General features: G+C 40.3%; 1 protein-coding gene across 3 annotated transcripts in view; it reads right to left on the bottom strand.

Moving 5' to 3' along the window:
• Nucleotides 1–152: 152 nt before the first annotated feature.
• Nucleotides 153–17,257, bottom strand: part of VPS41 (VPS41 subunit of HOPS complex) — a 206,826-nt gene continuing 189,721 nt past the window's right edge. For all 3 annotated transcript variants that reach the window (XM_064366755.1, XM_064366757.1, XM_064366756.1), the window contains 2 exons: nt 1,410–1,527; nt 153–1,320 (listed from right to left, as the gene is read on the bottom strand). In XM_064366755.1, coding sequence (XP_064222825.1) covers nt 1,426–1,527 — 102 coding nt within the window. In that variant the 3' untranslated portion in view covers nt 153–1,320; nt 1,410–1,425. The remainder of the gene's footprint in view (nt 1,321–1,409; nt 1,528–17,257) is intronic.

Here is a 17,257-nt window from a genome sequence, read left to right as displayed (position 1 = left end):
GGGTTTCCCTGCTGAGTGTGATAGGGAGGCCTTGTGTGATTGAAGGGATTAGTTTTATTTGGAGCTTTAGCTATCATACCTGACTGGCTTTGAGTGTGACCAGGTGGCTTCAAATAGGACCACCCTGCATTCCGAATCAAGCCATCTCATGGGCGCATCTGATTGGCAGGCTATAATTGCTCTGAAGTCTGTTTCAGGAAGGTAAGCTTTCCACAGTGAGGAACTAGTTAAAGTTGGAAAGGGTGTTCAAAAGATTTGGAACACTTGTGAATGATAGGACTCCCCAAGAGATAGAGACCTCAGGAGCAGAAAGCAGCAAAAAATGACTGTTTCTGATTAACATACAAAGGACAACAAAGAAAAAGAAATCTAAACACATCCAGAAACAGATGAGGCAACGACATTTATGACTCATTATTCTAGGCCAAGCCTTTTATATCCTTACCACAAGTCTTGGAGGCAGGCATTGTTATCCCCATTTTACAGGGAGAAACTGAGGTGTCAAGAGGTGAAGTGAACTGTCCCAGACCCCACAGGTTATACATGACAGGGCCAGTATAACACAAATGTCTACCTCTGAAACCTGCGCCCCTCACCACCGAGCCATACTGTCTCTCCCTTTTGGGTAGAGCTCAATGGCCAGAGATTCTCTCTGTTCAGTGTTGGTGTTTACAATTACGAAGAAGTGAGGTTTGGCAAGTGGATGTCCCACATGTAGAAAGATTTCACTGGACATGTTCTTTTTTAAAATTTTTATGACTCCAAGGGAAGATATAAATTACTTTTTTAAAGTTCATGCATGTGGATAACTTCATTTTTGTGACAAATGAAGGAATGCCCGGGAATTGTGTATAAATGCGAATCAGCACGGTATTTCATATAAATTACATGACAGACATGAATCACATCAATATGGAAGGAGTGACCACTTACTAGCATCCTCGGAAAATAGAAAGCAGTGTCCCTTGAACAAAATTTCATTTTACCTGGACTATGTGTAACTAACAGCCAGCACAGGAACTACCTGGCAACAAGCCTGGGATCTTGAGCACTGGAACTACAGGAACTTTCTCAAGCTCTGTGGAAAAATCTGCCCGATAGGAGCTAAAAATGTCCCATTGGTCCAATTTTAGAACTTTCCCTGTGAGTCTTTTAGAAGTAACAGAAACCCAGAGAGGAAATAAGCTAAGCAAATAATGAAACCTGGCCAGGCATGGTGGCTCATGCCTGAAATCCCATCACTTTGAGAGGCTGAGGTGGGAAGATCACTTGAGCTCAGGAGTGCGTGGCCGTCCTGGGAAACACGGTGAATTCCTGTCTCTAGAAAAACAAAAAACAAAAAATTAGCCAGGTGCAACCCCATCTCTACTAAAAAAATACAAAAATTAGCTGAGTGTGGTAGTACGTACCTGTAATCCCAGCTACTCAGGAGGCTGAGGAAGGAGAATCACTTGAACCTGGGAGGTGAAGGTTGCAGTGAGCTGAGATCATGCCACTGCACTCCAGCCTGGGCCACAGAGCGAGACTCTATCTCAAAAAAAAAGTTTTAAATACCATATTTAATATTAAAAAGTTATTAATTCTTAAAATGGAAATTTTAAATACACCGAACACCAACTGTCCTACTTAGTAGCCTCAGTTTTTGTTTCATGACAAACATTCCAGATGTAGAAAAAATTTATTTCATGTCACATTGACATTTGTTAATTAAGAATGCACCCAAGAGTATCTTGAAGTTGGATATTAGGGCAGTTGCTGCTTCATTTAAGTTTCATCCTTTTTAATCCAATGAAAAGTTTTTTCTCATTGGAATGAAAATATTTTGTCTACTTGCCCTGAATTTGGTTTTGTTACTGAAATTTATAATCTATATTGGTTTGCTAATTCAGATTTTTTATTCATTTCTAATTTCCCACTGGAGCATTACAAAACAACTTTCATACCTTCTTTTCTTTGCATTTCTTCTGTTAAAATATTTATAAACAACTATAGCTTATAGGTAATGTTCAAACACTGGAAAATAATACAAGTGAGTAGTATTCAAATAACCTAACATTTGGATCTCATAGCAAGATTAACACTACTAGACAGAATCAAGTTTCAAAATTGCCAACTTAAAGACTTATTCTACATTCAAATTGTATTATTTCTCAGAATCTCCCTCATAAGATTTATGTAAAGTGAACCATATGCATACATTTCTTCATATTTATTTTGGTTTGCATGAATGGCTCCTTGTTTGCAGCAAACAGGACCATAGCACACTCTTGGAACACCGCAACTGCTACGAGCCGGACTGTTGAATTAGATGAGGATGACGTCCCTCCTCCACACTCCCATCCTCATTCCCCAAAATGTTGATCTTAACCTTTGACTCTCTGGTAGGGGTTTCCTGCTCTTAATGTTAATGGATTCCCTTGAAACAGTAATGATCTCTTTGTTGATTGTTAAGCTTCAATCATCACAGAATTATAATACTTTTTTTCCACTGTCTCAATTTCTTCACCAATTTTTCTCAAGATTTGCAAAAACCAATTTTGTAATCAATCCTGAGAAAGAATTACTTCATGGGTACACTAAATCCAAGTGTAAAGTCACAAAGAACTAAACTAGAACAGCACTAGTGGGTTACAGAGGAGAGGTGGATTGGGGTGTTCCTTTGGAAGTAGAGACTAGAACCTGTAGTATCTGCTAAGGGATGTGAAGAGTGAGGGACAGAGGAGATTGTTCCAGAATGACTAAAGGAAAAAATGATTTCTGGCTGGGTGTGGTGGCTCACGCCTGTAATCTAATACTTTGGGAGGCTGAGACGGGTGGATCACTTGAGGCCAGGAGTTTGAGACCAGCCTGGCCAACATGGCAAAACCCTGTCTCTATTAAAAATACAAAAATTAGTTGGGCATGGTGGTGCATGCCTGTAATCCTAGCTACTCAGCAGGCTGAGACATGAGAATCACTTTAGCCTGGGAGGCGGAGGTTGCAGTGAGCCAAGATCATGCATTGCACTCCAGCTTGGGTGACAGAGCAAGATTCTCTCAATAAATAAACAAACAAACAATTTCTGTAAAGACAGGCCTGCCTGTTGTAGGCATTGCTAAAGGGAAATGTGATTAATTCATGTTCAGGTATTTTATTGCTACGTAACCAATCATCCAAAAACTTAGTGGCTCTCATTAGGAAAATACAAATCAAAACCACAGTGAAATACCACATCATACCCATTAGGACTGCTATTTATAAAACAAAACAACAACAACAAAAAAAACAGCCCAAAACACCCTCAGACAATAACAAGTGTTGGCAAGGATGTGGAGCAACTGGAACACTTAATGCATTGCTGTGAGAATGTAAAATGGTGCAGCCAGTGTGGCAATTCCTCAAAAATTTCAAAATAGAATTACTATAGGATCCAGCAATTCCACTCTGGGATAGACCCAAAACATTTTAAAGCGGAGTCTTGGACAGATATTTATATATTAATGTTCATAACAGCATTATTTATAACAGCCAAAAGATGGAAGCAACCATCAATAAATGAATGGTAAGCCAGTCACAGAAGGACAAATATTGTATAATTCCACTTATGTGAGATACCTAGAGTAATTAAATTCATAGAAAGTGGAATGGTGGTTGCCAGGGCCTAGAGGGAGGAGGGAATGGGGAGTTAGTGTTTAATGAATTCAGTTTCAATTTAGGATGAGGAAAAGGGTCTGGAGATGGATGGTGGTGATAATTGTACAACAGTGTGAATGAACTCAAGGCAACAGAATTGTACACTTAAAAAATGGTTTTGCCCATGAAGATCCTGAGTGATGAACAGGAATTTAACAATGCTGCTTCTGTTCCCAGTATAAAGTCTTCCAGAGTGAGAGCAGGAATGCCAAGCATGGGTCTTGTCCAGGTCTGTCTTGCTCTGGCTATGCAAAGTGGGTGAGCCACTTTACAACTCTGGCCTCAGTTTCCTCTTCTGGTGAACAAAGGGAGTAGAGTGGAGGGTGTCCTAGGTTTCCCCAGGGCTCACTTCCGTGCCATTCCATGGGAAAGACTACTATGAGGCTCCTGACTCACCTAGATTTGAACCCCAGACCTCCGGCTCCCAGCTGGTGACCTTGGGAGTCACTCTCACATGTGATGGTTGATGCTGTCTGTCTGTCTCCTAGGGTCTTTGCTGCAGCTGCCATCTTCACCACCTGTGCAGTCTCCTTGGATGCAAGGCCTGGGCTGTCTTAGAGCTTCAGGATTCTTGTAGAACAAGATGGAAGTATATGATGCTTTTATAACCTAGCCTTGGTCACCTCTGCCATGTTCTAGTGGTCGAGGCAGTTATATTGTAAGAGAAGCATGTGGGATATATTCTTGTGGCCATTTACAAGTCATTCTTTTCTCTTTTCTATTTGCTTTAAGTTCTTTTATCCATGAAGGGCTTGAAGAAGTCAGAGAGAATTAGTCTTTCCCAGATCATAAATTAACCCAAGTATAATGCTGGGGACCCTTCCTATTTTGTATGTATTTCAGTGTGCCTGTTTTATTTAAACAGCTGCTGCTGGTGGTGACATGTACATAAGACTGACACATAGCAAAAGGACAAAGCAACTTAGAATTTTCGCAGCTGAAACAGACAAAAGACATTAGAGGCCTCCAAGTCATTCCATATGCTAAGACCAAAGGCCTGCTGTCTCCTCAAAATCATTGCAGAATGCTCTCTCATCCTACACCCATATCTGTGATCAGGATTCTGGAATGGACATTTTCTCCTCCCTTTTTTATTTTTATCTAGCCATTTTTATAGATCTCAGTAAGTTTCTTTCAGGAAAATAAGATCATTGTTTAAATCATGATTTTGGCTGGCTGATGAAATTTTCTAGATTATCTTCTTTGAAAAACTACAGAAACATGATTTTACTTTCTCTTTTAATTTAGCTTAAAATTAAAATAGTCAATCTTTTTTCATCATTGATCCTAGTTACTTTCCCAACATCCTAACACTGGTCACAAGATGCACAGATTGAGAAAGTAAAATCACGCCTTCCAAAAGAAAGCAAGCCAAGTTTTGCCGCCTTCTTTAAAAAAGTACATCACCCACGAGCCTGATGAGATGGCAAATGCACAGCTTGAGTTGGTTCTAAGAAAAATGCCTCAGAAGATTCGTTCTAAAAGTGTACTCTGACCTTACTAAGCAAGACTACAGAGTCACAGTGATACCTAAAGACATCAAAATGGTAGCTGATATGAGTATTTTTCTTTGGTGTCATTGAGAAATACACCAACCAGTGACACGCAACACAGAGTTCTTTCCAGGTCAGGGTGAACTTGGAATCGAACTGTTGTTAGAAGAACTGTCAAGACAGTTTCATTTTTTAGTCAAGTAAAACACTGAGGGAACAACTACAGATTAGAAGATACAAAGCCATAATGAATATTTGCTTCCAAGGAGAGAGTCAAAGAGATAGAATCTCCTCACTAACAGAAGGAAACTGGTAACTAACTGTAAACTATAACTGCTGATAATCCTTTTAACACTTTTTATAAATTTTTTTTAGTCATTCAAGTAATGTATAAATATATTCTTATAAAAAAGTATTACTTGAGCCCAGGAGTTCAAGACCAGCATGGGCATCATGATGAGACCTTGTCTCTACAAAAGAATTAAAAAACTAGCCAGGTGTGGTGGCACATACCTATCATCCCAGCTACTTGGGAGGCTGAGATGGAAGTATCACTTGAGCCTAGGAGGCTGAGCCGCAGTGAGCCATGCTTGTATCACTGCATGATCACCCTGGGCTACAGAGTGAAACTCTGACTGATAAATAAAGTACAGAGAAAGCCAAAGAAAACCTCTTTCCCAGTTCTTCCCTCAATGCTCACCCCACTCCAGGTAACTTCCTTCTGTTATTTCTATGCATTGTACACACATACCTATGCATTTACTTGATTGTATACATACCTAAAGAACACGATTGCTTTATTGTACATAAGTGGAACCAACTTGCTTCCTTACACTTTACAATGTCTTGGTCTATTTTACTACTTGCTAGAATTTCATAGCATGAACCATAGTTTATGCAGGCCTTACTGATTGATATTTGCAATACCACTGGTCATGCCTTTTTTTTGAGATGGGGTCTAGCTCTGTCACCCAAGCTGGAGTGCAGTGGCATGATCACGTCTCACTGCCACCTCAACCTCCTGGGCTCAGGTGATCCTCCCATCTCAGTCTCCTGAGTAGCTGGGTCTACAGGCATGTGTCACCACGCCTGGCTAATTTTTTTAAAAAAAATTTTTGCAGAGAGAGGTTTCACTATGTTGTCCAGGCTGGCCTTGAACTCCTGGGTTCAAGTGATCCACCTACCTCAGCCTTTCAAGGTGCTGGAATTACAGGCATGAGCCACTGTGCCTGGCTGTCATGCTTTCTGCGTACAAATATGAGAACCTCTGTAGGATAAATAGTTACAAGCTGAATTACTGGAATGAAGCTATCTATATTTTTAATTTTAATTAATGTTGTCAAGTTACCTGAATAAAAATAAAACTGTGATCAATTTACACCTCCAACCTACAGGATAGAAATGTATCTGTTCCCTGTCCCCCTGCCAACAGCCTAGCAGATTTTATTGCATTTCCCTAAGTATTAGTGAGGTGAAGCTTTCTCTGTCTCTTGTTTTGCCACTTGTTTTTGTTTTACAGTGAATTGCTTCTTCCTATCTTTTGCCCATTTCTTACTTGGGTTGTTTGACCTTTTTTTTCATTTTAAAAGTTGATCTTAGTTGCATGTATGCGCTACGTATTTAGAGGAATTTCTAAAATTCTGGAAGGCAAGAATAATATCTTCATCCTTTTGTATTCCTTTGGACTTAAAACTGTGCTATTTTTGTGACATTTACACAATTAAAGATGGTTTTTGCTTAAGTCACAACTACATATGAGATTGCAAAGTGGCAAACACACAAAATAAGCATAGTAACTAGATTAAAAGCTGAGGTCTTGAAAAGGACTAGTCTAGCAATGTGTAGGAATATCTGGTCAGGAAATGAAAAAGATTTGGATACATTTTTATTAAGACATTGGCACATCCTTTTTTATTAGAAATTCAAGCAGGAACAAGAAAAAAAAACTAAAGAAGTTGTGTTCAAGGACAGAACCACAGATTGATTTGCACCATCAGGAGGCTCCTGGGTGAATGGACTTGAGCCCATAGGAAGGGCTTTAATTCTGGGTTGTCAAGACAACTCTATTTTGACAAACTGTGTCAGCAGAATTCTTCAACAATCCTCGCCCTCCCGCTGCTTACAAAGGTCTCTGACTGTTAATGTCTCCTTACTCAATAGAGCAAGCTTTTGCATTGCGGGCGAGTAACAGGATTCTGGTCTGAGGACAACCCCCCATCTCCCAGTCACCTTCCTGCTGTCCCGAGGTGCCTCACTCAGCCTCCCTTCCTGCCCATTGCCCCCAATGCCCTCTTCCTCCCACTCTGGCATCTCTACATTCCAAAAGGCTTCCTTGACCTTTCCAACCCAATCAATTTTCTATTCCAGCCCCACTAATCATTGAAGATCATGTTCATGCTCTAAGCACTGCTAGTGAGAGGACCAATGTGTAGAGGCGTACTGGAGGGCATGTCCCCTCTCAGAGGGTAATTTGGCAAAATGTTTCAAAACTCTTAAAAATGGGCATATCATTTGAGCTGAGAGGTTACTGTAAGGACATAATGCACTAAGATATGTACAACCGAAAAGGGAGTATGGGAAAAGGGGTGGGGTAAGATGACAGTGAGAGGTTTCTGCATCTCACTTCCTGGGCTTTGATAAATACGCTATATCACCAGCAATGTAAATCTTTAAATTGTTCATAAAGACCCATGTTTCTTGCTAAATATATTGAATTCTCAATTTATAAATATTTCTATGTGTGACTTTTTCAAAATAGGTCTTGCCACAAGATGGCATATTATTTTTTCTATTTGTTTAGCTTTTATCTTAAACCAGGGCAGGAAGGAAATAACACCAAAATGATGATCTTGGCTGTTGGGATCTGGGGTGATTTTTAAAACAATTACATTGTGCATTTTCATATTTTCCAAATTTTCTTCAATAAAAATATAAAAATATAAGTTGCTTTTAGGATCAAAAACCATTATATTAAAAGCTACCAACAAATAAATTCAAACAGGAAAAAAGGAGAGGGAGGAGGAAATGTATACATGAAAAGAGAGCTAAGAAATACATCAGTATGATTTACTTGGCTCCAGACCTGAACAGATTCACTATAGAAAACATTTGTAAGATAATCCGGTTACTGTGACCATCGACTGGATACTTGATGATATGAAGAAATTATTATTTATGATAATCAGATTGTAGTTTTAATTTTAAACAAGAGTTCTTATCCTTTCATGACATATACCCAAATATTTGCAAATGAAATAATATTATGTGTAAGATTTGCTTTAAAATTATCTGGTGGCATAGGGGGAGGTAGGTGAATACACAGGAAACAAGATTGACTACTGAAGTAGGGTGGTGAGTACATGAGGATTCATGATAATATCCTATTTTTGTATATGTTTGAAATTTTCCATAAGAAAAGTGTTAAAAGGTAATAACAATAAATTACATACAGCCCCATGAAGCATAGCAGGAATAGGTAAGAGTGGCATGAGGCAGGAGGCTGCACTTGGAAATTAATTCTCCAGAAGTCAATTTATTCCATGTATCTCCTTGTCTCTGGCTTCCGACTGTCACTTTCCAGCTTCTGGTGCCTCTCATGCTCTGCACTTCAAATTGGAAGCAATTTCATCCCCTGAATCTCATCCCTTTTGTTTCTGTCAAGGGTTTATAAATGATTTCTTATCTTGGCTAAGAGCTCCTTGGCCTGATGACCTGGAAAAATATTCCCCTTGGCAGGGGCTGGGGACCCCCCTCCTCCCATCCTTCTCTAACTTCAGAAGAAACAGTTCCTGGACATAGTCCAGGCCCACAGGATCTGCTCCTTCAGCGCTGAAAGGGTGAAATCAATGTCTTTTGTCCAGGACTTCTGGCAGAGGAATGTCTAGCCTAGCGCTTTCTCAATTCTCTTGTTGTGTTGGTGCTAATGGCTAATGCATATCTGTGTTACCATCCAAAGGAGAATGTCCACATTTTAAAGGTAGGCATTAGTTCTTCGAATATAAATATTGTGTCCAGGAATTCTTGGGCTTACCCAATGGTCTTAGCACAAGTGTAGTCATACATTGGGTACATATTGTTCCATCATCCAGCCTAAATGACCCAATGTTCTCATAGCAATTTGTACTGATAAGAAAAGCAATATGTTTTCCTTACATACAGTTTTTTTAGTGTTTCATTCCTTTAAAAAATCATTACAAACCACAGATGGGATGGGAGCGAGAGCAAGATCTTTGCATCTCACTTCCTTTGACAAATATGCTATATCACCAGCAATGTTAATCTTTAAATTGTTCATAAAGACTCACGTTTCTTGCTAAATATACTGAATTCTCCATTTATAAATATTTGTATGTGTGACTTTTTCAAAATATCTGCAGTATCAGTCTGAGTTGAACTATAGTTCTACAAATGAAGCCAAACTCCTGTGGAAGGTGGGTGGCCTCCTACACAGGGCGCTATGATCAACAGTAGGAAGGTCCAAGTCCCAAGGGCCTGTCACATGCCTGGATTACCACTGACTTCATGGTCAGTGGTCTAGCCCCTCCTAAAATATTTTCTCTAGTAGCAGCCCAAATGATCTCTGCAGAATATAGGGGTTGCTATACAGGTCTATACCAGTTAAATGTATTTAAAAATATATTCACCTTAACTTTTCCTCCTATTCCCAGCCTCCTCTCCACTCTCAGTCTGTGTAGTTTGGATAGGACTGACTCCTATCTAGTGGCTTCAAGTGTGCACATACAAACCAAGTTGCATCAATCACAGTTCATAGAGAAAATATTCTGAGACCTTTGGAAAAGGCACTCTTTTTCCTTTGAGCTGTGCCTCGGATGGACGGTAAATGCAGTTTTAGGAAAAACCTTAGCTCAAGTCTATTAAGGCCAATATGTCTTTTCCATTCAGGAACCTCACTGTTTGTTACTGGAAAAAAATGAGATTTCCATTATTTTTGTGGCCACAAAGAAATATTATAATCATAAAATCTTCACTGTGCCTACTGCCAGTGACCAGGCTGCTGAGGTTATTAAAGCCGTTTTTCTATCTTAAATGAATACAAAAAATTGCAGGCACTTTGGGAAGAAAACTGTAATCTGATGTGTTTCCAATGATTTTGAAGGAGCATCCTAACTATGTATTAAGAATGCAGCCTTGAATACGGGGTCATCTAAAGGTTATGAGGCAGGGAACAAAGATATTTCAGACAGGACTGAGGTTGCTCTCGAGGTGTAAGGAAGAACGGAAGCTAAAAAGCAAGCAACAATTTAGTGTCTCTGTTAGTCCATACTGGGCATCAAACAAAATGGTGCCCCTTGGGAAACTGACAAGTTCATGAACACTTTCTGGATGACCATGAGGCTGAATCACTCTTCACTGTCTGGCTCTGCTTTTGGATTTGGTTAGCAAAATGAGAAGATTAGAGCAGGCTAGCCCTTACTTAGCAAAGTTGGGTCATCTCCCTTTGGGAGCATTTAAATCAAAAGACACATATTGAAAACCTACTGTGTGCAAAGTACTTTGTTTTCCTGCTTCTTCTTTCTCCCTTTTTCCCTCCCTTCTCCCTCTTCCTCCTCCTCCACGTTTTTCTTTTTTAACATCCTTATAGCATAGGAAGGATCACACCAGACTCTTTGGACCACCTCAAAGCCACAACGGCAACAGCACTACACTTAACACTTAACAGAGAGGAATGGAAGCAGACCGATTCCGAATGAGGCTTCTGTAGTAACTAAATATATTTCTCTGTCTTTAGGTACTAGATTTGGGTGAGTGGCCTGGGGTTGACGCATTAACTCTACTGTTATCCTGCTAGTTAGTTGTCCTAGTCTGGTTGTGCTTCTATAACAGAATACCTGAAGTTGGGTAACAGTTTAAAAGGAAGTTTATCTGGCTCACATGGGAGGTTCAGGATAGGAGCAACTACAGCTGGTAAGGGCCTCAGGCTGCTTCAACTCATGGCAGAAAGTGGAAGGGGAGCTGGCATGTACATAGGAATCACATGCGGAGAGAGGAAGAAAGAGAGAAACTGAGGGAGCCAGACTCTTTGTAGCAATCCATTCTCAAGGGAATGAATCACTTCCCTCATGGGAGGACATTTATCTATTTAAGAGGGATCTGCTCCCATGACCCAAACACCTCACACTAGGCCCCACCTCCCAATATTACTACTTTGGGGATCAAATTTCAGCATCAGTTTTGGTGGAGACAAACCACATCCAAACCAAACCACATCAGTGAATAGATATTTGAGTGTCTTTTACATATATACCCAGGCACTTAACAGGCATAGGGGATAGATAAAGAGTTAATGACACTTCTTACTCTCTAGAAAATAGTCTACATGCACACGCATGTTTATTACAGCACTGTTCACAACAGCAAAGACTTTGAACCAACCCAAATGCCCATTAATGATAGACTGGATAAAGAAAATGTGGCACATATACATCATGGAATACTATGCAGCCATAAAAAAGGATGAGTTCATGTCCTTTGCAAGTACATGGATGAAGCTGGAAACCATCATTCTCAGCAAACTGACACAAGGACAGAAAGCCAAACACCGCATGTTCTCACTCATAAGTGGGTGTTGAACAATGAGAACACATAGACACAGGGAGGGGAACATCACAGACCAGGGCCTGTTGGGGGGTTGGGGGCTATGGGAGGGATAGAATGGGGTGGGAGGATAGGGGAGGGATAGCATTAGGAGAAATACGTAATGCAGATGACCAGGTGATGGATGGAGCAAACCACCAGTATACCTATGTAGCAAACCTGCACGTTCTACACAAGTACCCCAGAACCTAAAGTATAATAATAATAAAAGGAAAATAAGTCTAATGGGAACAAAATGAATAATTAAATTATTCCAAGGGCTCAAATATCTTTGGATAAGTCCAGGTTGCTATGGAGGCACTTAACAGGGAAGCTAGCCTTATCTGGAAAGGCAAAGAAAGCAATTCTGGGAAAGCAATGTTTAAACCGAAGGGTGTGTAGGAGTTAGCTAGGCATCTAGGGGAATGTCCTCCTTTTTTACTTGCCATCACTTCCTCCCCTAATATGAGGTTAATACCCTGTTCCTATTCATTGAGGAGTGTGGCCCTGACTCTAGCTGTCACTATTCACAATGGTGAAACAACACAGGAGAACGCAGCTCAAAGTCCTGGCTCAAATACTGACGAACTGCCCATCCCTGTGGTAAAACTCCTCTGGGCAACCAGGGGATCTCTAAGGCTCATCAGTTTGTTTATCTGGATTGTGCATGGACAGCAGGTTGTGGCTGACAACTCCAGAAGTCAATCTTGCTTCCTCAGGCTGCACAATGATCTCCTTTGCAGGTCAAGCCCTGGTGTTACCAGAGCCTAGGAGGCCCAGGCACAACTGCATCCTTCTTATAATTCCACTTTGACCAAATTTAGTTTGAGTTGTTTTTCTGTTGCTTGCTACGAAGAATCCTGACTAATGCAGTCATGTTATTGAATGTATATTCAGTATACATATTTTGTAAATATTTTGAATCTAAATCTTAGGATACTTTTTTTTTTTTTTGAGACAGTCTCGCTCTGTCACCAGGCGCCAGTGGCACGATCTCGGCTCACTGCAACCTCCACCTCCCGGGTTCAAGCAATTCTCCTGCCTCAGCCTCCTGAGTAGCTGGGACAACAGGTGTGCGCCACCGTGCCCTGCTAATTTTTATATTTTTAGTAGAGATGGGGTTTCACCATGTTGGCCAGGATGGTCTCAATCTCTTGACCTCGTGATCTGCCCACCTCGGCCTCCCAAAGTGCTGGGATTACAGGCGTGAGCCACCACGCCTGGCCAGGATACATTTTTTAATTGAAATAAAAATGAATCTTAAAGAAGCTACCTATGTAAAAATGAACTTCAAATCATGGTAATATCATTTACAAATAGTTTACTAAGCTCTTAAGGGCAGCTTTTCTAAATTTTTGGAATTAGAAATGTATGTTCTTGAGCCTTCTCATATTTTTAAATAAGTAGGCAATTCTCAATTATACATTTTGGTGCAGCCTGGCATCAAAGAATGGGAGAGAAAGAATGGAAGGTCATACCTGGAGAAACGATAAAGACACATAGCATTTTTGGATAGAGAACCAATGTGTGAGGGAACTCAGGTGGCCCCTCTTGTGTTTATCAGAAATTCAGGCAGTAGGCCTTTGCACGGGAAGTGGAATTCTGTTCTATTGCTGAGACAGAGTCCAACAGCAGAGTAAGGAATTATTTGTATTAATTCGATGGGGGTGCCATAACAGAAGACCACAGACTGGGTCATTTAAACAACAGAAATGTATATTCTTAGAGTTCGGGAGGCCAGAAGTCCAAGATCCAGGTTTGGACAGGTTTGGCTTCTTCTAAGGCCTGTCTCCTTGGCTTGCCAAGGGCCATCTTCTTTCTGTGTTCTCACAGGGTCTGTGTCCAAATTTCCTTTTCTTTTCTTTCTTTTTTTTTTTTTTTGAGACGGAGTTTCACTCTTGATACCCAGGCTGGAGCGCAATGGCGCGATCTCGGCTCACCGCAATCTCCGCCTCCTGGGTTCAGGCAATTCTCCTGCCTCAGCCTCCTGAGTAGCTGGGATTACAGGCACGCGCCACCGTGCCCAGCTAATTTTTTGTATTAGTAGAGACGGGGTTTCACCATGTTGACCAGGATGGTCTCGATCTCTTGACCTCGTGATCCACCCGCCTCGGCCTCCCAAAGTGCTGGGATTACAGGCTTGAGCCACCGCACCCGGCCGAAATTTCCTTTTCTTATAAGGGCATTAGTCATGTTAGATTAGGGCCCACTCATATGACCTCATTTTACCTTACTTACCTCTTTACAGGCCCTACCTCTAAATACAGTCATATTCTAAGGTACTGACTGGAGTTAGAACTTCAACATATTTGGGGAGGGCATAATTCAGTCCATAACACATGTGGTAACGTACTCATATTCATTTTCCTTTTAGAAAAGAAATAGCTCCTAGGAACTAGTAATATGATAAGTTGAAGAATGCATTATCAAGCAAAGTAGAGAAGAAATCTGCAAAATAGATGGGAGACACAAGTGGATCCCACTTTGCAGAAAGGACCCTGTAGTGACACTGAATTAATAAGCTAGCCAAAGATATGGGTATTCAGACACACAACAGATGGACATAGAATGTGAGTATAAAAATAAAATAACAGAGTATGAGAGTAACTAATAAACTTGCTGTTTCTAGGGGGATTTAGATATGCTTACAGTGGAAAGAGGACTTAAAAAACTTGGCAGCTCAGAGCTCGATTGGCAGCAACCTGCCTTGGCTCAGAGCAGAGCTCCAGAGCTCAGACCCACAGAGTACACACATCTGTAGCTGGACATCTCCAGATGTTAGAAAGTTTTTTTTTTTTTTTTTTTGCTCTGTGCCCAGGCCGGAGTGCAGTGGTGCAATCTCGGCTCACTGCAACCTCTGCCTCCCAGGTTCAAGCGATTCTCCTGCCTCAGCCTCCTGAGAAGGTGGGATTACAGGCACGTGCTACCATGCCAGCTAATTTTTTGTATTTTTAGTAGAAATGGAGTTTCACCATGTTGGCCAGGCTGGTCTCAAACTCCTGACATAGGTGATCCTCCTGCCTCAGTCTCCCAAAGTGCTGGGATTATAGGCGTGGGCCTCCACACCCAGCCGATTTTGGGAAGTTGTTTTATGTTAAATTTATACCTTTGTTGCTACAACTTTCACTGATTAACCTCAGCAATTGGACTTCTGAAACAATGTGGAAAAAAAAAAAAACTATCTTCACTTTCCCTTTTGCATGCAACAAACTTCTAACCCTTGCACATTTAATGTCCTCTCAGTTTTCATGTTTTTGAAATCATGTACTATCCAATTCCTTCACTAGTTTCTTAAATTTTATGATTTCAAATTCTATCACTCTCCTAATGATGCCTGTCTACTTCATCAAAATCCTTGTTTAAAAAAAAATGCCCTAAACAAAGTGTTCTCAGTGCAGAATGGAGAATGCTACTTTCTGTGAATAGGACGAATAGCCCATTAAAATGTTGCAATTCAATTTTCATTTTTGGCAGTCATTAATGGTCCATATTTGTAGTCTAGTAATGGAAACCAGGCTAATTATTAACGGCTTGCTGTATTAGTTACCTACAGCTGCATAACAAATTGTGCCCCCACCACTCCCACATTTAGCAACTTCAAACATTTATCATCTCACACAGTTTCTGAAGATCTGAAATCCAGGAGTGGCTTAGGGAGATGGTTCTAGCTCACATCCTTCATGAGCCTATAGTCAAAGTTTTGGCTGGGATTCCTGACTGAGGATTCGACCGCAACTGGAGAATCACTTCCAGGTTCACTCATATGGTTCTTGGCAGGGGGCTTCCATTGTTCACCAAATGGGTCTCTTCATTCACAAAATGGCTTCCTCCAAATGGCGTGGTATGAAGCTGCTGTCTTTTTTATTACCTAATCTTGGAGGTCATGCTCTGTCCATTCAGCCATATTCTTACGGTCAAAGAGACCAACCCCGGTAGACATGGAGATCATGGGGGGATGCTGACATTTGTGAAGCATTTGCTATGTGCTAGTTCTTCGTCCTGTGCTAGCACTAGCTAAGCACTGTGCATACATCATCTCACCTAACGCTGTTAACACCCTCCCAAGATGTTATTATCATCACCCCATCTTACATGTGAGGCAAGCAAAGCTTAGAAATGTTAAGTAAATTGTTGCTTAGTAAGTGATGGAGCAGAGATTAAAACAGATCTAACTTCAGAGGAAAACGCTCCTGTTTTCTTACCCAAGGCTTCTCCTTTCATTTAGATTACTAACCAAGTGTCTCCTTACTCATGCTTGTATGAATAATTTTTTAAGCATAATTGCAAAATTTTGCATTTCATCTCTATTAATTGTGCCATAATTATTACAAAATTACATAATTTTCATTCTTAAGTCTGTCATTTGTGAGTTCTTTATGTGTGTCATTTACAATTTAATCTTATTTACACACAGAACATGATGTAAATGGATCATAAAGAAACCAGGAGGCACAGATGTGTCTATAAAACACAATACACTAAGATTAGAATAAAATCCTGGTAACAAAATTTGTGCAGTTTCTAATCTGAATTTGCCTTCTTTAGCCAAATTTCACCAATAGAGATAGAAATGTGTAATTTGATGTAGCTGAGGTCACCCAGTCTTTTGAATCCACCTAAAATTGGCTCAATGCCTTTCACCAGTGTTCTTTGGGAAGATTAGTCTCTTGACATTTCTGCAAGTTTTAGGGTTTTTATATTCTTGTATCTTGTGGATCTAAATTCCTGTTCGCTTTTGACTCCAGCTCCTGCCTCCTGTTGTTCATTTCTCTCCTCAGGGTCCCAGATGTGGAACATAGCTCCTCAGTTTTGCCTAAAAACTACTCACAGATGACATTATTTTTATACGAAACTTCACTGAACATTTGGGGAAGATGGAAGGGTTTAGCAGCAATGCAACATAAAATTGAATATTGAACTTCCCTTTCTTAAAATGCCCTTTGATTGCTCAGGTTGCCTGATTTACTCTTTCCCTAAAACCCTCATCTCTCAATTCCCCTCACTTTAGAAAGCCTCATTCTTAATCCTCTACAGAGCTCTGAGCTGATTTCTGCCTATCTAAAGATGTGATAATTTGCTCTTCTTAGCAGTAAGGAATTTGAGGAGGGTTTGAAGTTTCAGTGTTTCCTCTTCCTCTTCAGCGTCCATTCTATTGACCCACTAGTCTTTATAAGTGGAAGTGTGTAGTATAAAGATATCTCTTTTCCTCTAGTATGACTTATATAATTTCCCTGAGAAGGCAGAACCTATAGTCAGTTTTGGCTTTAAGTAACATTATTTTCCTCCTTCTGTAACATGCAGTATTGCATCAATAGTACTACACAGTGGAGACTGGATGAGACACTTCTAAGGTTGCCAGAACAGTTGTGGTTTCACCAGTTTGTTCAAAGTCATTTATTTTTATTATTATTTTTTTAAATACTTTTTTCTTTCTTTTTTCTTTTCTTTTTTTTTTTTTTTTAACAGAGATGTGATTTCTCCATGTTGCCCAGGCTGGT

This window comes from Aotus nancymaae, unplaced genomic scaffold (genome assembly GCF_030222135.1).
Source record: "Aotus nancymaae isolate 86718 unplaced genomic scaffold, 86718_ANA_hifiasm-v0.15.2.pri h1tg000065l, whole genome shotgun sequence".
Lineage (NCBI taxonomy): Eukaryota > Metazoa > Chordata > Mammalia > Primates > Aotidae > Aotus > Aotus nancymaae.
This window is presented reverse-complemented; position numbering and strand designations above follow the sequence as displayed.